Source organism: Symphalangus syndactylus, chromosome X (genome assembly GCF_028878055.3).
Source record: "Symphalangus syndactylus isolate Jambi chromosome X, NHGRI_mSymSyn1-v2.1_pri, whole genome shotgun sequence".
NCBI lineage: Eukaryota > Metazoa > Chordata > Mammalia > Primates > Hylobatidae > Symphalangus > Symphalangus syndactylus.
The window spans coordinates 105,384,357-105,406,514 of NC_072447.2; the positions used below are offsets into that span (position 1 = coordinate 105,384,357).

Sequence of the window (22,158 nt, forward strand, 5' to 3'; positions counted from 1 at the left end):
GAGTACAGGTGCGTGCCACCATGCCTGGCTAATTTTTTGTATTTTAGTAGAGACGGGGTTTCACCATGTTGCCCAGGATGGTCTCGAACTCCTGAGCTCAAGTGATCCGCCTGCATTGGCTTCCCAAAGTGCTGAGATTACAGGTGTGAGCCACCGCGCCCGGCCAGAATGTGTGTTCTTTTCATACTTAGTTCACGTATCTCGCACAGGTTGGCCTCACTACTTGCCAGTTTCACACAGTGTACGTTCTTTTGCCAAGACTCAACATATTTCCACTATGTACCCCAGGGGCTGTAAGGTCTAAAGTGTGTGACTGATTGTGCCAATCCTTCAGGAGGAAAGACGTGGTAAGATTATGGACATATGTGTCCTCTGAAGATAGTAAGACAGCCCAATAGCAAAGGCTTCAGAGAACAAGGGTTCCCACTCCTGAGTAGGTAAGTATTTCGTAGGGTAGAGTCGGCTGATTATGTACTAAAGAATTTCCTAGATATAAAGCCCCATGGGCTTAGATGGAAAGTCCTGGTGAGTACCCTACCCCACAGATGCCTGCCCCACCCTCACCCTGGAACGTGACAATAAACTCTGTAATGTTAAGCACCATGACCATATGAGATGCAGGCATGAAGGGGCTAGCTGAAAGGGCACTGAAGCTTGGCCTAGGCTCTAGGGAGGGGCATTATTCTCTACTGTCCACTTCCCTTGGCCTGCTCTAGAACTAGAAGTCAGCTTCCTAGCAGGAGTAAGAGCAGTGCTGGCAAGATGAAGTGGAAGGGAATGGGCTTCAGTACTGGCCTGATTGGTTGTTCCTGGAGTCAGAGTTCATACAACCCTTAGCAGGAACTGCTCTCTCCAGTTTTCTTCCCACAACCACGGTTTGAAGGGTGTGTAAGGAAGAGCATACAGGAGTTAATGTCCTGAAACTGGAAAGGAAATGGGCCCCTCTACCATCCTTCTCCTCACTATCCCAGTACGAATCTACAAGTACATGTGAGCATACACTCAGCTTTCATCCCAGGCTTTTTAGGACTTCTCTCTCTAGAGAGAATTCAGTGGTGCCTCCTGATAAGGAGTGTTTAAGGGGAAAAAATGTTTGGGATGAACCCAACCATAGCTCAGAAAATACTGCTGAAGCCACTAACACATTAAAATGCTTTCATAAGGACCTAAGAGGACTTAGAGGCTTGTACCATGATTAAGAGCGTAAGCTCCGGAGCCTAAGGCCATAGGACTGAATCCTGTCTCTGACACTAGCTGTGACCTTGGACAGGCCTCTTAACCTTCCTATGCCTTAGAATCATCTGTAAAATGGGAGATAACAATACCTACCTCATAAGGGTTGTTGTGAGGATCGAATGAAATAATGCATATAGGCCTGGCACAGTGGCTCACGCCTGTGATCCCAACACTTTGGGAGGCCAAGGCAAGTGGATCACTTGAGGTCAGGAGTTCAAGACCAGCCTGGCCAACATGGTGAAACCCCCTCTCTACAAAAATACAAAAATCAGCTGGGCATGATGGCGGGTGCCTGTAATTCCAGCTACTTGGGAGGCTGAGGCGGGAGAATCACTTGAGCCCACAAGGCGGATGTTGCAGTGAGCCGAGATCGCACCACTGCACTCCAGCCTGGGTGACAGAGCAAGACTCCATCTCAAAAAAAAAAAAAAAGCATATAAAACACCTAGTACCGTGCCAGGCATATAGTAAGTGTTCATAAATATAAGCTATTATTTAGTTCTCCCACAGTGCCTCACAGTCCTATGCCCATAGTCTTTAAAGTTCTTGTGGAGCAAATGAAATTGAAAACTATTAGTTTATTTCTTTTCCTAACACGCAAATTTGCCCATACTTAGCCTACCAAATTTCCAATAATATGAGAATAGCTGTTGTTACAATGGCCTACTTCTTTTCCCCAAACTTCATAGTTCTGTCTGCCTTTTCCAGAAACCATTTGCTGGCCCTGTCTCTGCCTCCTCTCCACTCAGCAAGACTTGTCCCTACACATGTACCCTATGTTGCTTTAAGATTTCAGAGAGTAGGCCAGGCGTGGTGGCTCATGCCTGTAATCCCAGCACTTTGGGAGGCCGAGGCAGGCAGATCACCTGAGGTCGGGAGTTCAAGACCAGCCTGACCAACATGGAGAAACCCCGTCTCTACTAAAAATACAAAATTAGCCAGGCATGGTGGCACATGCCTGTAATCCCAGCTACTTGGGAGGCTAAGGCAGGAGAATCACTTGAACTCGGGGGTGGAGGTTGCGGTGAGCCAAGATCACGCCACTGCACTCCAGCCTGGGCAACAAGAGCAAAATTCCATCTTAAAAAAAAAAAAAAAAAAAGATTTCAGAGAGGACTGCGCGGCCTCGGCTCGTGGGTCTCTGAGACCTGAAAATTGAGAGCATTTTCGCACCCCAGAAGCTGCTACTGGCGGCTCTGCGGCCTTCACCATGCCACAGAACGAATATATTGAATTACACTGTAAACGCTATGGATATCGTTTGGATTACCATGAGAAAAAGAGAAAGAAGGAAAGTTGAGAGGCTCACGAACGTTCAAAGAAGGCAAAGAAAATGATGGTCTGAAGGCTAAGCTTTACCATAAACCGCGCCATGCTGACAAAATACAAACGAAAAAGATTATCAAGATGCATGAAAAGAGAAACACCAAACAAAAGAATAATGAAAAGACTCCACAGGGATCAGTACCTGCCTATCTGCTGGACAGAGAGGGACAATCTCGATCTACAGTACTTTCCAATATGATTAAACAGAAACAAAAAGAGAAGGTGGGAAAATGGGAAGTCCCTCTGCCTCAAGTATGTGCCCAAGGAGAAACAAAAGTATTAAAAGTTATTCGAACAGGAAAGAGAAAGAAGAAGGCATGAAAGAGGATGGTTACTAAAGTCTGCTTTGTTGGAGATGGCTTTACAAGAAAACCACCTAAATATAAAAGACTCATCAGGCCAGTGGGCTTGCGTTTCAAGAAAGCCCACGTAACACATCCTGAACCGAAAGCCACCTTTTGCCTACCAATACTTGGTGTAAAGAAGAATCCCTCATCCCCACTGTATACAACTTTGGGTGTTATTACCAAAGGTACTGTCATCGAGGTAAATGTGAGCAAACTGGGACTTGTGACGCAACGAGGCAAAGTTATTTGGGGAAAATATGCCCAGGTTACCAACAATCCTGAAAATGATGGATGCATAAATGCAGTCTTACTGGTTTGACAGCAATTTAATATATAATTATTGAGGACTACAAACCAATTGAAAAAACTGCCATTACTGTGATGTTTCTGAATACCACCAAACAGCCTTACATGTTTGCAATCATCAAGAGATTTATTTATTAAATTGCAAACATTAAAATGGTTAACAAAAGATTTCAGAAAGTAAAAACAGAGTAGTCAATTTTAAAAGTGCTTGCAAATGGAAGGGAGTATGTTCCCTGCCCCACTACCATATTTCACAATTCCATCTTCTCTGTGTATCTGGAGGATTTTTACAGAACCAAAAGGCCACCATCTGTAGGAGGTTCTAAGAGTTCATTTACATAATGTATCACTAGAGTCTTTTCTCCTTGGGTGAGAGCAGCAGGTTTTTCAGGTCAGAAGCTGCTCCACACCCCTAAACTCTCTGCATTCCCAGGATGTTAAGTCACTGAGGAAGCTGGGGAGGATATACGGAAGGAAAATTTTGCCTGGTCCAGTACTGAGGCACACTTTTTGCCCTGTGTAGCATCATTTTATCTCGAATTGACTTGCTTAGATCAGTATGTGTCTATATGTTTCCATAGCACCCACTCCTTAAGTAGCTGATTCACATGGCTTTTATGGACCAAATTATTGTTCCATGGTGCTCTTGATTTTACTTGAGGGTACAGTGACTATTGGGGAGAAATTCTTGCTTGAATTCCAAAGAAGTAATGTGTTCTTCTGGAGGTCTGATAGATTAGTTCTTTCAAGCTCACCTTGAATAACATAGTTAGAAGACAGCAGGTGAGCTTTATATGACAATAACCTAAGTCTCTCCATCATGAAAAATGGAATGAGGGAGTTGGAGTTGAAGAAAGGAGCTCTCCACTGTTCCAAAGCAAGTCCATACCGTCTCTCCCAAATTAAGTATATAATCCTTTTAGTCCCAAACAGTGGCTGATGAAGGGAAAACCATGCTAGCCATGCCAAGAAATAAGATACTTTCGTTAACAGCCCTGCTACTTAGAAGAGAGAGCTCCCTCTACATAATGTCTTGACATTGGATAAGAGGAGAGGAAAGAAATTCTCAGCATGCTACCAAGAGTAAAATTGGATGAGGACGGGAAGCCCTAGGTCAGATTTTTCACAATTTCCTGAAGTGTTGTGGTGGCCATGACTGGTACACATTACTAGGAGTTCTTTTAATTTTCCTGGTCTGTGAGGGGCAAGCATTAGTTAGGTAAATGCTGGGATATTTGGTCCCAATAGGCAGTGGCCATAGTAACTTCAATCCCTTGGCTACCTCAGAGGTAGCTGGCTGACATTCCTATGAAAATACCCAACTGATATGAGATGTAAACATTGAGATATAGGAGAAAAGGAGACATGCATTCATCCACTGGGGGTATAGGAACGAACAGAGGGTTGATAAACATATGTTCCTTGTTATAAAGTAAAATCCTGGCCGGGTGAGGTGGCTCATGTCTGTAATCCCAGTGCTTTGGGAGACCGAGGCGGGTGGATCACTTGAGGTCAGGAGTTCGAGACCAGCCTGGCCAACATGGCAAAACCCCATCTCTACTAAAGATACAAAAATTAGCCAGGCATGGTGGTGGGCGCCTGTAATCCCAGCTACTCGGGAGGCTGAGGCAGGAGAACTGCTTGAACCCAGGAGGCAGAGGCTGCAGTGAGCCAAGATCATACCACTGCACTCCAGCCTAGAAAACAGAGCGAGACTCCATCTCAAAAAAGAAAAAAAAAAAAAAAGGTAAACTCCTGTAGGCAGAAACCAGTACTGATGATTTAATGTGATCTTGTTTCCCTCCTCTGCCTTCACTCTACCTTGGAGTGTTAGTCACCCATCCCAATCCCAAACAACATGAAGGTGATGTCTCAGCCATTATTACTTTCTCTCTCCCCTACACACACACACACACACACACACACACACACACACACACACACGAATGAAATACTCAGGACAACAGCAGACACGAAGTAGTCTTCATTTCTTCCACACATCGGAAACATTTTCAATTACAGTTCAGCTTCTCTGAGGTCCACATCAAGTAGTAAAACACCAAGAACCCAGAAAAGCTGGGTTGGAGAAAATCTCTGCTAATGAGGCACTAAGTGAGAGGCTTCACTCAGCAATTCCAATAGACAAGCTGGAGGCCCATGCAGGTCCCTGAGAAAAAGAGTCATTTTGGCTTACGGCCTGAAGGAATTCTACTCTGCACTTTCTCCTCAGAGTGTGCCTATGAAGTGCCACTGTAAAGAGAGGTCCTTGCTGAATGGCCACTAGTAAAATCCTAATAGAGAGCTAATCTGTTTGGGGAGCAGCTTTTTTAATAGTGGTGATTTTCTTCTCAGCCAGAGCTTCTCACTGGAATTAAAAAGACCCCAGCCACACTGACAGTTGCAGGTTCCACATTAGTCAGACTGTTTTCTGGGAGGTACTCTTAGCTGGTAAGCTGTCATATCCTCTGATCAGTCAGGATACATTCTAGTGGGATTCTAGAGCCTTCAGCTCAGCCCAGGAAAGCTCAGAAATGCATCAAGCAAATGAGCAGAGCTAGAAGGTCACTTTAGAGAGCCTAAAGTGTTTGAAGGCAAGTTATTCCAATTGACCTGGGTAAGAAGGGTGTGAATGGTATTTCTGACCCTTTCAACTATATAGTGGGTACTTGCTGTTTCCAAACATAGTGGTAACTCTTAAGAAAATAAAACCTATTTGGGAGTTGCTCTTTCTTCTGATAGGCTTAACAGAAAAGTTAAGAAAATGTACTGATGGGTATCTCACCCATGAGCCTCATCCTTTCCTTCAATTTCATGGTTACTCTTGGCAACTCCCAACTCATTCTAAAATACCCCAAAAATAGAATCAGACAACACTTTGCCTTGCTTCAGTCTCAAAGGGTGGCTCTGAGTTCTCAACCCTGGTCCGAGGGTGCTGGTGGCAGCAGACACAGTGGAGGTAGTCTACTACATTATGGGTAAAGAGTGAGCGCAATGGATGCAAGTACTGGAAGAAAAGGAGCATGAAGCCAATGGAAATCAGATAAGCAATAATGAGCTGCAAGGCAATCAAGGAATGACAGTAATTCAGTAACACTTTCACTCCAAAGAACTTAAAAACCAAGACCATGATCACATTCTCTACCAACCTCACACTATAGTGCAGGCCCATATGTCCCCAGTTCTGCCCTTTGTCGACAAGATCTCTGTCTGCCAACCTCAACTGCAAAGCTGACCAGCAAGAGAAGTTGATGCCAGCATAGAGGATGGTGACTGAAATCAGGACCACCAGAGTGCCGACCCGGCTGAAATTTTTCTCAATGTTATTGGGCATCTGGGCACCACTCCTCCAGAACTTAATCCAGGGCTCAAAGAGGATGATCAGGAAGTTGAGCACTAGGAAGGGCACAGCCTTCAATTTCAAAGTGGCTGAGAAGAGCACCAGAATCAGGAGGCGGGAAGTGATCTCCAGTGTCCGCCAGATGGTGATGCAGAGGACTTCTAGTGGCCCAAGGCGAATCTTGTAGTCATCGTACTTGATCTGGATAGCCAACATATTGCAAAGGGTGGCCCCATAGGTGACAGATACCAAGGAAAATACCATTAGCACAACTGTTAAAAAAACAAAAACAAAAACAAAAACAGGCAATCAGTCAATGTTGGTAATGAAGGCTGTACTTACAACCCAGAGGTCCAGAGAGATGACAGGTGAGACTTGAGAGCTCCAGTTAAGAGCAAATCAAATATGATCACAGCTATGTAAACAAATAGCATGCATTTGAATAGACTTTCTTCAAAGGCGGCATAAAAACGGCCAACAGGTATATGAAAAGGTGATCAACATCACTAATCATCACAAAAATGCAAACCAAAGCCACAATGAGATATCACCTCACACCTGTTAGAATGGCTATTATTAAAAAAAAAATAAGTGTTGGTGGGGATGTGAGAAAAAGGACCCTTGTACACTGTTTGTGGGAACATAAATTGATACAGCCATTATGGAAAACAGCATGGAGGTTCTCCAAAAAAAATTAAAAACAGAACGGCCATACGATCAAATAATCCCACTGCTGGGTGTATACCTAAAGGAAATCAGTATCTCAAAGAGATATCTGCACTCCCATGCTCATTGTAGTATTATTCTCAATAGCCAAGATATGGAAACAAACTCAGTATCTGTTGACAGATGAATGGATAAAGAAAATCTGGTGTGTGTGTGTGTGTGTGTGTGTGTGTGTGTGTGAATATTATTCAACCATAAAATTAAGGAAACCCTGCCATCTGTGACAACACAGATGAACCTAGAGGACATTATGCTAAGTGAAATGAGCTAGACACATAAAGAAAAATACTGCATTGTCTTACTTATATGTAGAATCTAAAAAAGTTGAACACCTAGAAACAGAGTAGAATGGGTGGTTACCAGGGGATGGGGATTTAGGGAAATGGAAGGATTTTGATCAAAGGCCACAAACTTAGAGTTATAAGATAAATAAGTTTCAGAGCTCTAATGTACAACATGATGACTATAGTTGACAATAATGTATTGTGTACTTGAAATTTTTAAAGAGAGTAGATCTTAAGTTTTACCACACACACACACACACACACGTACAAAAATGGTAACTATGTGAGGTGATGAATGTGTTAATTAGTTTAGTTGTGGTAATCATTTCACAATGTGTACATACATCAAAACATCACATTGTACACCTTGAATATATACAATAAAACAAAATAGATGCACAAAAAATTGAAAAAATGAACCAAAATATCTTTTGTGTGTGATAGTCTTATATCAGTTTTAGAAATCTTTTTCTCTACATTTCTCTATTTTCTAAATTTCTCATGATGAACATATACTGTAACACTTTAATAATCATATAAATATACAAAATAAACTTCCTTAAAAAGCATGGGTCTTAGAACATTGAGAAGTCACTAACGTGAGAAGAGTACATATAAAGGTATCAGGCAGACTTTGCTGATGAAGCAGGCTTCGGAGCAAACATTGAATAAGGCAGAAAGAACTCTATCTGAAAAAATCCAGTCTTAGGAAACTCATAAAGAACACCCTTGCTAATAGAAGTCCCCTCTTTGATGTATATCTTCTTCAAGGAACTAACATTGTTTGTGTGTTTCTAGAACACTTAACTTCAGTGATGTGTCAAAATGTGTACTGAAAATTCCATGAAGGCAGGAGGGACCATGTCTATTTTGTTCACTGCTGTATTCCCAGAGCCTAACATATTACCTGGAACATAGCAGGTGCTCAATAAATGTTTGTGGAATTAATGAAGACTTCTGAGATTAGAGAGGTGCATAAAATACCTAATTAGGCTGGGCACGGTGACTCATGCCTGTAATCCCAGCACATTGGGAGGCCAAGGCGGATGGATCACCTGAGGTCAGGAGTTCGAGACCAGCCTGGCCAACATGATGAAACCTCATCTCCGCTAAAAATACAAATATTAGTCAGGCGTGGTGGTGTGCACATGTAATCCCAGCTACCTGGGATGCTGAGGCAGGAGAATTGCTTGAACCTGGGAGGCAGAGGTTATAGTGGGCCAAGATTGCACCACTGCGATCCAGCCTAGGCAACAGAGTGAGACTCTGTCTCAAAAAGAAAAAAAAAATTAGCCAGGCATGATGGCATGCCTGTAATCCCAGCTGCTCAGGAGGCTGAGGCAGGAGAATCACTTGAACCCAGGAGGCAGAGGTTGCAGTGAGTTGAGACTGCCCCACTGCACTCTAGCCTGGGTGACAGAGTGAGACTCCTTCTCAAAAAGAAAAAAAAATAAAAAATAAAACTAATTAGAAATCCTTGGTTCCAGCCGTGCACACGGTGGCTCACACCTGTAATCCTAAGCACTCTGGGGGGCTGAGGTGGGTGGATCACCTGAGATCAGGAGTTCAAGACCAGCCTGACCAACATGGTGAAACCTGGTCTCTACTAAAAATACAAAAATTAGCTGGGTGTGGTGGCACATGCCTGTAAGGAGGAAGGGAAGAAAGAAAGGGAGAAAGAGAGAAAGGGAGAAAGGGAGGAAGAGACAAAGAGAGAGAGAGAAAGAAAGAAAGAAAAGAAAGAAAAAGAAAAGGAAAAAGAAAGAAAGGGAGAGAAAGAAAAGAAAGAAAGAAAGAGAAAGAAAGAAAGAAAGAAAGAAAGAAAGAAAGAAAGAAAGAAAGAAAGAAAGAAAGAAAGAAAGAGAAAGAAAGAGGGCCGGGCGCGGTGGCTCATGCTTGTAATCCCAGCACTTTGGGAGGCCGAGGCGGGCGGATCACGAGGTCAGGAGATCGAGACCACGGTGAAACTCCGTCTCTACTAAAAAAATACAAAAAATTAGCCGGGCGTGGTGGCGGGCGCCTGTAGTCCCAGCTACTCGGAGAGGCTGAGGCAGGAGAATGGCGTGAACCCGGGAGGCGGAGCTTGCAGTGAGCCGAGATCGCGCCACTGCACTCCAGCCTGGGCGGCAGAGCGAGACTCCGTCTCAAAAAAAAAAAAAAAAAAAAAGAAAGAAAGAAAGAAAGAAAGAGAAAGAAAGAAAGAAAGAGAAAGAAAGAAAAAGAAATCCTTGGTTCAGGTGTATGGGAACTTTTGGAAGTCACTGAATATCTATGTACCTCAGTTCTCAATTCACTGAGATACTCAAGAGTTGCTTATATTTGTCATCAGCAATGTCAATTCATTACCCCCATATGTTAGGAATCTCTGAGTTTGCAGCAGAGTGGTTCAAAAATTTCAAAACCGTGTTGCCTCACCCATGACATCCATGGAACCATATGTTAGAGTAGTGGCCCTAAAGAGCCAGGATGCTTCCTAACCTACCTAAGCCTCAACTATAGATGACACAGGTGGCCCTTTCCTTTTCTTCCTTTATGTCAAAGGATGCTGATTACTAAGAAAAATCCAGTGCTCTCAAGAGAAGTGGGAGGGCTGAGGAATACTCATCCAAAAGAAAAGCTGGAGCTTTCTGTTCCTATTAAAACACTTGATCTAGGGAAAAGGTGGCCATAGAGATGTCAACTTAATCTTTTACTTTTCATGGAAGAAAAGTTAAGATTTCCCCCATGTAAACCCAAAAGGAAGCACAGCTCTGAGTTCTTCAGTTTTAAGCAGAGTGTTGGAATCTCAGAGACTGGAATTGGAGACTCTCGAAGTGGTGACTCTTGTCTTTCTCAATCATTCTCAGTCCCATCCTCAAGAGCTGATGCACCTTATGTAACTGGGAATGTTAGGGCATACATCCAGCTGTGTGGCGATGCTTTCCCTTACATTAGAACTCATTTACTGATTAGTAGTGTAACAGAAGGAAAAAAACCTGATGCTTCCAATAAATGTCAAAACATTTTCAATCTGTGTCCCTACAAATAGACTCATGCCATAAGAGAACAAAATACACAGGCTCTGGAGGCAAACACCCTGAATTCCAATCCAATCTTTGCTTACGGTACCTTGGGGGAATATACTTAAACTCCCAGTGCTTCTGTTTCTTTGTCTGTAAAATGAGAATAATAATTATCTCATAGGGTTGTGGTAAAGATTAAATAAACATTTACATGTAAAGGGCTTAGAGAAATGCCTAGAACCTAGTAAATTCTTTTAGCTGTGTTCTTCTTTCTTCTTCTTCCTTCTTCCCTTCTTTCTTGTCCTTTGTCTCCTCCTCCCCCTCCTCCTCTTTCTTCCTATTCTTTGTCATCTTCATCATCCCCCTATTTCCAAAAGTATGGTAGGTGGGTTTACTTTACCTGGATACTATCCTGGTACTTAGAAAATCAGGTCATTTTAAAACTGATAGAACACCTGAAAGTAAGCCTTATAAAAATGTAAGTCTCATAGCAAGAAAACCATACAACTTTACTGAAGAAAACTACACAATTTTACTGAGATACATTTTTAAATATTTAATAAAATGGAGAGAATAAATCTCAATATGAAATCCATCAATCCTATAAAGATGTAAATTCTCCCAAAATAACCTAAGTAATTTGATGCAAATCTCAATCAGAATCTCAATGAAATGTTTTTTTCTTTTGCTGTTATTATTTTGCTTTGTTTTTTGTAGGATAAATTAAAAAATTATCCTGAAAATTAATCTACTTAAAAGATTGGGGAAAATTGTTCTACCAGATGAGAGATGTGATAGGCCTTTGTAAGAAAGGCACAAAATCTAAAAGCAATAAAGAATTTGAATACATAAAAATGTAATATTTCAGAATGCCAGAAGATACTACAAAGTGTATTGTGGATATTAAATATATCACACACATATTACACGTATGACATGTATATACATATTTAAAACGTGTGTATGTACAAGCAAAAAATTATACAAATATATGCATACATACTCATTCACAGGAGAGAAAGGATTAATAACAAGTAAATAGCTCCTAAAAATTAATATGAAAAAGACAACCCACTAGAAAAAGCGAGTAAAATATATAAACAAGCAATTCACAGAACACACAATGACCAAACACAAAAAGATGCTCAGCTTCATTCATAACCAAAGAAAGCCAATTATTTTAAAAGCCAATTATTTTATAATTATAAAAATAAAGAATATTGAGTTTAAGATATGAAGAAACAGAAACAGGCACATTTGTATACTGTTGGTGAGAGTATAAATTCATATATCTTTTTGGGAGAGTTATTTGGCAATATCAATAAAATTTTAAACATACATATCCTTCCACCCAGCAATTCTACTGCTATAAATTTATCCTACAAGGTCTCATTCATGTACACAGGCATTTATAAAGATGTTTACTGTGGCATAATTTGCAATTAGAAAACAACTTTTTTGTGAAAAATTAAAATTTGTGAGGCTGACATAGGGCTCCTGCTGCCCCTCTTCCTTCCACAGTGTGAGGTCCTTAATCATGGCCTCCAAACATCTGCAGAAGTAAAGCATCATGGGAACTTAACTAAAGCTGTCCTGAGAAGGGAGGTTGTAATGAGGGGAAAAAATAACTTGGGGAGGTTGTGCTACCTTTTCTTTTTCTTTTTTGAGACAATCAATAGAATCCTATCAATAGAAAATTAGGAGAATAAAAATAGTCTAATTCATATAAAGGAAATCTATATTATATGCTTATTATTGTTATACATGTATATATAAATAACTTGAGAAAAGACATACTGGCATACTGTACTTTTGAAAAAGACTTTGTTGACAGAATGTTTCATACAGTCCATTTTGGGGCAAAAACATGTACAATATATATTGTATGTATGTTTATGTTTACATAGTAAAAATAAGTCCAGAAGGATATATACTGGATGATTAACAGAGGTTATCTTTGGGGAGTGAGATTACGTTTCCTATTTTATATCTATTCTGTATGGTTTTTAATTTTTACTATAATTATGTCTGACTTTTGTAATTAAAAAAAGATAAAGACCAAAACTAGTAATGCATGACCACGAAAAAAATTTTCAAACCATACAGAAGAATTTAAAAAAGTAAGACTGCTGACTTTTCATTCCCACTCTGCAGAGGTAGTTTCTTGCATAGTTTCCAGAAATTTTCTGTGCAAATACAATTACTTATATATCAGTTTGCGCATGTATTACTTTTGTTATTTATTTATTTATTTATTTATGAGATGGGAGTCTCCCTCTGTTGCCCAGGCTGGAGTGCAGTGGTGCAGTCTCGGCTCACTGCAACCTCCACCTCCCAGGTTCAAGCAATTCTCCTGCTTCAGCCTCCCAAATAGCTGGGATTACAGGCACCCACCACCACGCCTGGCTGAATTTTTTTTTTTTTTGAAACAGAGTCTCGCTCTGTTGCCCAGGCTGGAGTGCAACAGTGAGATCTCGGCTTCCAGGTTCAAGTGATTCTCATGCATCAGCCTCCCAAGTAGCTGGGATTATAAGCATCCACCACCATGCCCAGCTAATTTTTGTATTTTTAGTAGAGACAGGGTTTCACCAGGCCAGGCTGGTCTCAACCTCCTGACCTCAGGTGATCTACCTGCCTCGGCTTCCCAAAGTGCTGGGATTACAGGCATCAGCCACCATGCCCACCCTTGATTTTTTTTGTATTTTTAGTAGAGACGGGGTTTCACCATGTTGGCCAGGCTGGTTTTGAACTCCCAACTTCAAGTGATCCGCCTGCCTTGGCCTCCCAAAGTGCTAGGATTACAGGCGTGAGCCACCATGCCCAGCCGTAATGTACACCTATTTTTATTAGATGATTTAAAGGAAAAGCATCATCATTTCCAAAGAGTTTTCTCCTCAAACTACTATGTATATATGTGAAAAGCTTCAAGACCAATAGAACTTCAAGAATAATTCTTAGTGGGGAAAAAAGACAAAAGAGGGCAAATTTTCTCCTTACCTTATTTGAGACATGGGACTTTGCCAAACAGGGTTAGAACCTAATAGGAAATGGTCCAAACCTGTACCCACACCTATACCAGCGCCTGCCCAAGCAGATGAAGCAAATCTCAGGCTGTTAAAATTCATTAACAACAATTTATCTCAACTTTGAAAACACTGACTCACATTTCATCCTCTGCTAGAGGTCTTACTCATTTCAGGATCCCTCTTTTACAAGTGGGAAATTAGGTCAGTGATTGCTTTGTAACTTCCTCCAAAGATCACAGTGAAGGTCAGAACTTGGTCCAGGCCTGACTCTCATTAGTATTAACCCCACGCCTTTTTTTTTTGGGCGGGGGTGGGGGGCGGGACAGAGTCTTGCTCTGTCGCCCAGGCTGGAGTGCAGTGGCGCGATCTCGGCTCACTGCAAGCTCCGCCTCCCAGGTTCACGCCATTCTCCTGCCTCAGCCTCCCAAGTAGCTGGGACTACAGGCGCCCGCCACCACGCCCGGCTAATTTTTTTTGTATTTTTAGTAGAGACGTGTTTTCACCATGTTAGCCAGGATGGTCTCGATCCCCTGACCTTGTGATCCGCCCGCCTCGGCCTCCCAAAGTGCTGGGATTACAGGCTTGAGCCACCGTGCCCGGCCCACGCTCCTTTTCTTTCTCTCCACTGGCATTAGCAGAAATGATTAAATCATTGGTTCCCAAATGTGGCTGATCAAAATCAACTGGGGCACCTTTTAGAAATACATATTAAGATTGATTCAAGTCTGGGGAGTGAATGTAATTTCAAAAAGAAGCTCATCACGTGATTCTGACGATCAGTACTATTTGGGAACCTCTTATTAAAGACTGCCATCCTTAAACAAACAAAACAACAGCATAATTTAAACATTTTGGGCAAGGGAAAATATCCTACTGACTGCTGGTATTACTAGCTTCTTCTGGGCCCAGAGGAGGTTTATCTGTGACATTTTTAGTCTAAACAGCTTACCTGTTTAAGAAATCTGGCAGGCTTGAGATGTCTCACTCCACAAGTTCTTTAACTATCTCCCAGTGCTGTCCAATAGAACTTTCTGTGATGATGGAAATGTTTATACCTGTGCCATCCAATACAGTAGTTGCTAGCAACACACAGCTGCTGAGAACTTGAAATGTAGCTAGTATTAATGAGCAAGTTTTTAATTTTATTTGATTTTAAGTTAAATAGCCACATGAAGCTAGTGGCCAGTATACTAGACAGCTTGGGTCTAGACTTCTAAGACCCTTGATTTAACTGGAGCCCTCCCCTCTCCTGACCCCACTCACCTCTACCCAGGGGGACCTCTGCAGAGATCAGGCTCACATAGAGCTGATAGGTCAGCTGGGGCACTGAGCCCAGGAAGGCTTGGATCTGTGACATACGTTTGTAGGCATTGCGGTGCATAGCCAGGGTCCGGATGGAGTGGCCCACCTCCCATTCTATCAGCACCTCCTCGCCATCTATTAGCATCTTCTTTCGGGTGAGGCTGACATAGGGCTCCTCCTGCTCCTCTTTCTTCCACAGTGTGAGGTACTTAATCATGGCCTCCAAACATCTGCAGAAGTAAAGCATCATGCAAACTTAACTAAAGCTGTCCTGGGAAGGGAGGTTGTAATGAGGGAAAAAAATAACTTGGGGAGGTTGTGCTACTTTATTTTATTTTTGAGACAAGGTCTTACTCCGTCACCCCGGCTGGAGTGCAGTGGCACAATCATAATTCATTGCAGCCTTGACCTCCTAGGCTCAAATGATCCTCCCACCTCAGCCTTCTGAGTAGCTAGGACTACAGGCGCATGCCACCATGCCAGCTATTTTTAATTTGTGTAGAGAGGAGATCTAGACATGTTGCCCAGACTGGTCTCAAACTCCTGGGCTCAAGCAATCCTACTGCCTTGACCCAAAGTGCTGGGATCCTAAAGTGCTGGGATCACACGGGTGAGACACCATGGCCAGCCTGCACTACTTTTTGTCTTTTTCTCTCTTCTGTTCTGATCATTTCTCATAAGTCAAAGGGTGGATCGTGCCTTCTACAAGTCACATGGATCTAAATCCTTTTTTGTTCAGTCATCGACTGACCTAAGAACACCATTTCAGAAGTACTTGTTTGAGGACTTGAGGAATTGTTTTGTCTTTTTAAGAATAGGCCTGTGGCAGGTAGAAAAGTGCCTTGAACACAAAGGTATTAAGTCAATACTGTTTTCCTAGCAGAATAATGAAGGTTCCAAAAGGCCCTGTTTTCTTACCTCAAATTCGTGAGGTAAAGCATTCCTCACTCAAAGCATTCAGCTCCATAACCAAAGTTTTAGATTCTGCTTTTTCTTTTTCTTTTTTTTTTTTTTTTTTGAGACAGAGTCTTGCTCTGTCACCCGGGCTGGAGTGCAGTGGGGCGATCTTGGCTCACTGTAAACTCCGCCTCCCAGGTTCAAGTGATTCTCCTGCCTCAGCCTCCTGAGTAGCTGGGATTACAGGCATGTGCCACCACGTCCGGCTGTTTTTGTTTTTTGTTTTTTGTTTTTTTTTTAGTAGAGACGGGTTTTCACCATGTTGGCCAGGCTGGTCTTGAACTCCTGACCTCAGGTGATACACCTGCCTCAGCCTCCCAAAGTGCTGAGATTATAGGCGTGAGCCACCGTGCCTGGCCAGATTCTGCTTTTTCAAGAAAGGGCTCACAACCATATCTCAGCCAAAAAGTCTTGGGACAGATCAGAGAAAAAAAAATCTCTCATATACACAGGAAGCCATGAAAGCAACAAAAGTACTTAAAAGACGACAACTCAAACCTGAATGAACTACATACCTAGGCCCTCGAAAGATCACTGTAATAGTTACTTTTTGTGCCTCTTGACCTGTTTGTGGACAAAAGCCTTTTAAACTGGATTCTTTCTTTACAAAGAGAAAAACATCCTTATGAAAGCCTATCATCCTTGGAATAAGGGTAAGATGACATTTCCTGCTATGCCCCTCCCACCTCCCCCATACAAATCAGAAATCTGTAGCAGTTCTGATGTGGTAAGTGGAAGAGAAGCAACTAGAACATCTTGTTCTGGAACACCTGAGTTACCACTTCCCCACTCACCTTGAATGAATAAAAACGGTGGACTACTTATGACTAGTAAGAACATTTCTAGTGGACATTAAGACATCTTGCCCAAGAGACTGAGGTCAAGGGTTGTATTTATCTTGTTTACAGCTCTTATCACTTAGTAGGTATTTGAGAAATATTTGCTGAGTAAATGAAAGAATAAGAAGGAAGAAAATAATACAGGGTAAGCAATTATGGGAGGAGAGGATAATAATAACAGCAATGAAATTTAACAGAAAAGTAGACCAAAGACAAGCCCAGAGGTTGATATGCTCTCTAGCCTTTAGCTCCTGATAGGAAAATTTGGAACATATGCTGGCTGCCAGTCTCCATAGATCACCCTAAGACTGATGCATGTGTACCACTCTGAAGCATGTAGTTTGAAATTTTCACCTTCTAGGGACAAACTCTAAGACCTGGGAAAGAAAAAGATGCAAAGAAAGAACAGAGAAAAAAAAGCAACACTTTTTTCCTATTCTTGTTCTGCATAAGCGCATTTTCAAGGAAAAATTTTAGATTTTAACCCCAACCCATCAGTACTATTGCTAAATTGGAGAACAGTATTGGAGAAGGTGGTGGCATGAAATGTTCCGTTTACATTTACATAAATGTTCCGTTTCTATTCTCAGGGCTATTTTCTGGTTTAAGTAAGAGTGTTTGCCCATCTATAAGCTTCAGTAAATTAGAGTACATTTTCATTTCAGAAGTATGCTTGCATTTCATGTAAGGCACCCAGACTCTACAAGCACCTTCATGTGCCTGATAACACTAATCAAGTTCCTACCTATCTAACAAGTAATTGGCCTTGAAAATAAGCGAATCCAGAGTATAATTTATGAGTTTTTAATTATCTTTTCTCTGCTGTGGGCTTAGCTGCCTGAGGTTATAAATGCTTCCCAATCATTTCTAGTGGAAGCTAAACAACAAAAATGAAAAACAGTACTCAACACTCCACACAGAGGGTTCACAAAGCAAACAAAGGAAGTCAAAAAGAGGGAAGGGTGCAGCTGGGTACTTTCCGAAATTTGTATCTTGAGAGTTTTCGATTGGTTAACTCAATATATTGTATTTGAAAAGGGAGGGATGAATGGTTTATTTGCTCCTCTAGTGACAACTTTAAATTTCTTGGTTTCAAGGTCAAGATGAGGTCTTCCTTTTACAGCTTAACTTCAAAGATTTAGAGCCATAAAGGACCTTTAGATCACCCAGTCCAAAGATGCATATAGGCCAGCTGAGTTATATCTGACTAATAGATATGTTTTGGTCCATCCTGTGTTGTTGTTGTTGTTGTTTTAGTCAGCTGTGAAATTTTAAAATCATGACATTTCATATAAAAATCCTGTCTTTGGAGCATCTCCTGAAAAGTTAGTGGATCTGGCAATACTGGGTCTGAATTCCAACATGGAAACAATGGGCCAGGGCTCTAGAGGGGCTACCTCCTTCAGGCAGGTCATGAAGATTTCAGATTACCATGGTACTCACTACTCCTCAGTATTTCTCTGAGACTTTGTTTTCATTTATCGTCTCACACAAGGCTACTGTTTTTTCTTATACTAGGCCTGCTTCATTCATTTATGATACCTGCCTGATCCCTGCAAGTGTTTGAGTTTGAGACCCACGATTTAGACTAACCCATTTGCTTTACAGATGAGGGAACTCTATATGCCTTCCTGTGAAGGCATCTTCAGAGATTTTACCAAGAACACACAACCAGTCAATGACAGAGGGAAGACTAGACTCCAAATATCCTGAATTTCAGGCCACTGTTTCTGTTGATATCCCATATTCTCTCTGATAGCGCCTAATTGATTCCTCCTTACTTAAAAATCTATTGATAAAATTTTTTTCTGGCTTTATTGAGGTATAAGTGACAAATAAAAATTATACATACGTACAGATATGAAATTTTATAAAGGAGTGAGTTCCATCCTTAATCAGTTTCACAGACTGTTTTTAGTTGTCTAATGATGAGGCATCTTCCCATTGCAACACTCTGACCCATATTCCTCGGCTGACTGCAGTTGTCTGCCTCTCTTGCAATCAAGACAAACTTGGTCCATTCCTTACTCCTGAACTCAAAAGTTTTGCAACATCTCTCTACCTTGAAAACCCCATAGCATCCAGATGAGACTGTTGACACAGGTGCCTATCTCCCTAGGATTAAGTGCATTCTTTCCACTTCAAGGCAATTTGAATGGAAATACTTGATACTACTAAATTGTGCTACTGCATCCACATAGAGAGATGAACTGTCTTCCTTTGCCCCCCTCCCAACTTCGTATCTTTATTGCAGAAATATACAAAGAGATAAACAGGAAACTGATAAACTGACAGAGAACTGAACTATATTGGGTTGGGGTACCAGATTACCACAGATGGTTTAAAATATTTTTCAGGTGTCAAATTACTCTGGAAAATTTGAAAATGGCAGTAGCACCAGCCCAAGCAGCTCAGGGTAAAGAAACTTTTATCCAATTTACAAAGCATCCAAAAGGTAGAGTCAAAATTACACACTCAGACCAGGCGCGGTGGCTCACTTTGGGAGGCTGAGGCAGGAAGATCACTTGAGCCCAGTCTACATAACGAGATCCCGCCTCTACAAATTTTTTTTCTTTTTTTGAGATGGAGTCTCACTCTATCGCCCAGGCTGGAGTGCAGTGGCACCGATCTTGGCTCACTGCAACCTCCACCTTCCGGGTTCAAGTGATTCTCCTGCCTCTGCCACCAGAGTAGCTGGGATTACAGGCCACCACACCCAGCTGATTTTTAGTAGAGACGGGGGTTTCACCATGTTGGCCAGCTGGTCTTGAACTCCTGATCTCAGGTGATCCACCCGCCTCAGCCTCCCAAAGTGCTGGGATTACAGGCATGAGCCACCACACCCGGCCTACAAATTTTTTTTTTTAATTAACCAGGCATGGTGACACATGCCTTTGGTCCCAGCCACTTGGGGGCTGAGGTGGGAGGTTCGCTTGATCCCAGGATATCAAGGCTGCAGTGAGCCATGATCACACCACTGCACTGTAGCCTGGGAGGCAGAGCAAGACCTTGTCTTAGAAAAAAAAATTTTTTTAAATAAAATTACACACTCTGCAGCTATGGCCTTCATGCACAGGGTGTTCCCATTCTAGTTTACACACCCCAAATAGCATCGTTGTTTTGGAACACAGGTACATACCACATGTTCATCATGGTGGCATTTAAGATTTCAGGGAAGTTTTTTGAATGGTAGACAGGGAAGCCGAGAGTGGGAGGAAATGAGAGAATTGATTAGAGCCATAGTATCCATCTTGTAAATCTTTCATCTTTCTCTGCCCAAGTCTGGGGTGGGGTTGGGGGGGGGGTAAGGAAAAGATTTAAAAGTTGCTCACCTGATAACAGGTCCCAAGAGGATTAGATGCATAAATAATGATAGCGGTTTATCTTTGGCTAGATCTCTGTGGACAAAAATGAGGGTCAACTGGACCATAATGGATGAAAACATAAAGAAAGAAAAGGTGTATGTCATCCAGTAAGTTTCACTATTTTTTCGATAGATTCTAACCATGTACAAAGCAGATGCAGCCTCCCCACAGTACAAAAAGGTGGAGAAAAGGATGCTAAATGGAAAAGTAAATCGGGGGTTGGCTCCACGGATGACATCTTCCTCCAGAGATGAAACCGGATCCACATTTGGCTCCTCAGGAATTTCATAAACTCTGTCCATTGTCGAGGTTCTTTCTGAATGTTGTGGTCTGGTGTTCATAGCACCCTCCCACCCATCCTCAAGAGAACCCTATAGCCGCTGCAGTCCAAGTATAGGTGAGGAGAGCTCTGTCAAGTCCAGTTTGGGAACAGATTCACTAGTTAGAGCAAGAAACCGCTCTCTTGTAGATTCAGATTCGACTTGGAGTCTGGGATGGAAAGCCCAGGAGTACCACTTTGAACTTGACTCTTGATTGGCCCAGGATTCCAATCGTCAACATACTTGCTGTGAAACTTGAACAAGACAAAAGCAAGCATCCCAGCGCCCCATCCAGAGTCCAACTCCAGGGACGTGAAGAGTCATGAGAACAGCGGCTTCCGTGGCGGCTCCTTTCGCAGCCCCTCAGGCAGGGAGTAGCCAATCTGTCGGGTGCACCGACACTCAGCAGCTCCTTACAGAGTCCTGACCAGTGTGTCCTCCCAAGTCAGCGGAAAGCTGAGCCAGGGCAGAAGAGGGGGCGCAGAAGAGGGGGGGCAGAAGAGGGGATTCAGTTCAGTGCCTAGGTATCCTAGCTATTGCTAGGCTGTAGCTATCAGCTCGCCCGCTCACCTGCGCGCTCTCAGGACCTTCGCTGAGTCCGGGGTTCTCAGGATAGCTCCTCGGATTCCCCCAAGCCCCGCCCCCAAGACCGCCTGGCCCGGGACTGGAGTATTGTCACCACTCTGTCTCCGAATGCAGTGTTGAGGGAGAGAAGCAGAGCGCGCTCGCTCTACAGGATCAAGAAAAGGCTGGAGGGGCTGCTTCTCCTCGGAGAAACTTTGCTAGTGAGAGGCACGACGTGCGGGGCGCCAACCTGGCTGAACGGATGTCGCCAAACTCTTGGACGCCGTCTGCTGTCAGGGTCCTGCCTGGTCTGCGATTCCAGCTGCGAGAGGTCGGCAGCTTCAAAAACTAAGGCACCGGGACGGCGGGGGCGGGCGAGATGGGCGGGATGGCTGGGACCAAACAAAACCAGCCGGAGAGTTCCCGGGCAGGCGGCCAGCCGAGGGATGCTCGTTGTGGAGTGGTGGGACAAAAAGGGGCTTGGGCCGCTCTTCAGAAGCACTTCTGACGACGACCTCGAGACCCAGGCAGGAGCCACAGCTTTACTCTTCCCTAAGAGCAGCAGGTGCCCACTTCTACCCCGCCCTCCCTAACTAGTTAAGTGACTTGCTCCAACACTCACTCTACCCACGCGGTTAGGCAGGTGTGTCTCCCTCGGCCGCAGGGTTGAACCTCCCTAGGTCCTATTGCCCTCCAGATAATATCATGAGGGGGGAACCTGGGAGGAATTGGGTCAGAGTTTTCGGCGGAGGGAAGACAGAACAGGATAAAGGTCAAGACTCAAGGTCAGCCCACAGACACTGAAAGCTCATATTTTATGCCTTGATTTCTCCACTTGCAAAATGAGGCCAGGATAGGAGCTTTAGAATGAACTTACAGGTCTTTGGTTGAAAGGTTATGAAGAGGTGCCAAATTCTAAACAGACTGGCAAAGAGCCAAGAGAGAGCTGTTAGTAAAAACTGAGAGGGGTGTCTTAAAGAGCTTTGAAAATTACTTGTATTCTTAAGTGTAATCCTCCACCACCTCGCTGAGCTTTTATTTTCATATCTTCATATGCATAATTCTAAACCTCAGAGAAAAAGAGAAAACATCTGCCTCCTGGTAATAATATAGATGTAGGCCAGGCACAGTGGTTCACGCCTGTAATCGCAGCACTTTGGGAGGCTGAGGCAGGCAGATCACTTGAGGTCGGGAGTTCGAGACCAGCCTGGCCAACAGGCT

General features: G+C 42.9%; 1 protein-coding gene and 1 pseudogene across 5 annotated transcripts in view; one reads left to right on the forward strand and one right to left on the reverse strand.

The window, feature by feature from the left end:
• Positions 1 to 2,422: 2,422 nt before the first annotated feature.
• On the forward strand, positions 2,423 to 5,304 carry LOC129476437 (ribosome biogenesis protein NSA2 homolog; annotated as a pseudogene).
• The window catches only part of XKRX (XK related X-linked), a 36,612-nt gene continuing 19,638 nt past the window's right edge, over positions 5,185 to 22,158 (reverse strand). For 2 of the 5 annotated variants that reach the window (XM_063635094.1, XM_063635093.1), the window contains exons 2-4: positions 20,021 to 20,086; positions 14,854 to 15,122; positions 5,185 to 6,824 (exon numbers count right to left, since the gene is read on the reverse strand). In XM_063635094.1, the coding sequence (XP_063491164.1) occupies positions 6,079 to 6,824; positions 14,854 to 15,122; positions 20,021 to 20,052 (1,047 nt within the window). In that variant the 5' untranslated portion in view covers positions 20,053 to 20,086 and the 3' untranslated portion in view covers positions 5,185 to 6,078. Of the gene's footprint in view, positions 6,825 to 14,853; positions 15,123 to 20,020; positions 21,558 to 22,158 lie in introns of those variants that run through there. The other 3 variants (XM_063635092.1, XM_063635091.1, XM_055269418.2) reach the window with 3 other exon arrangements.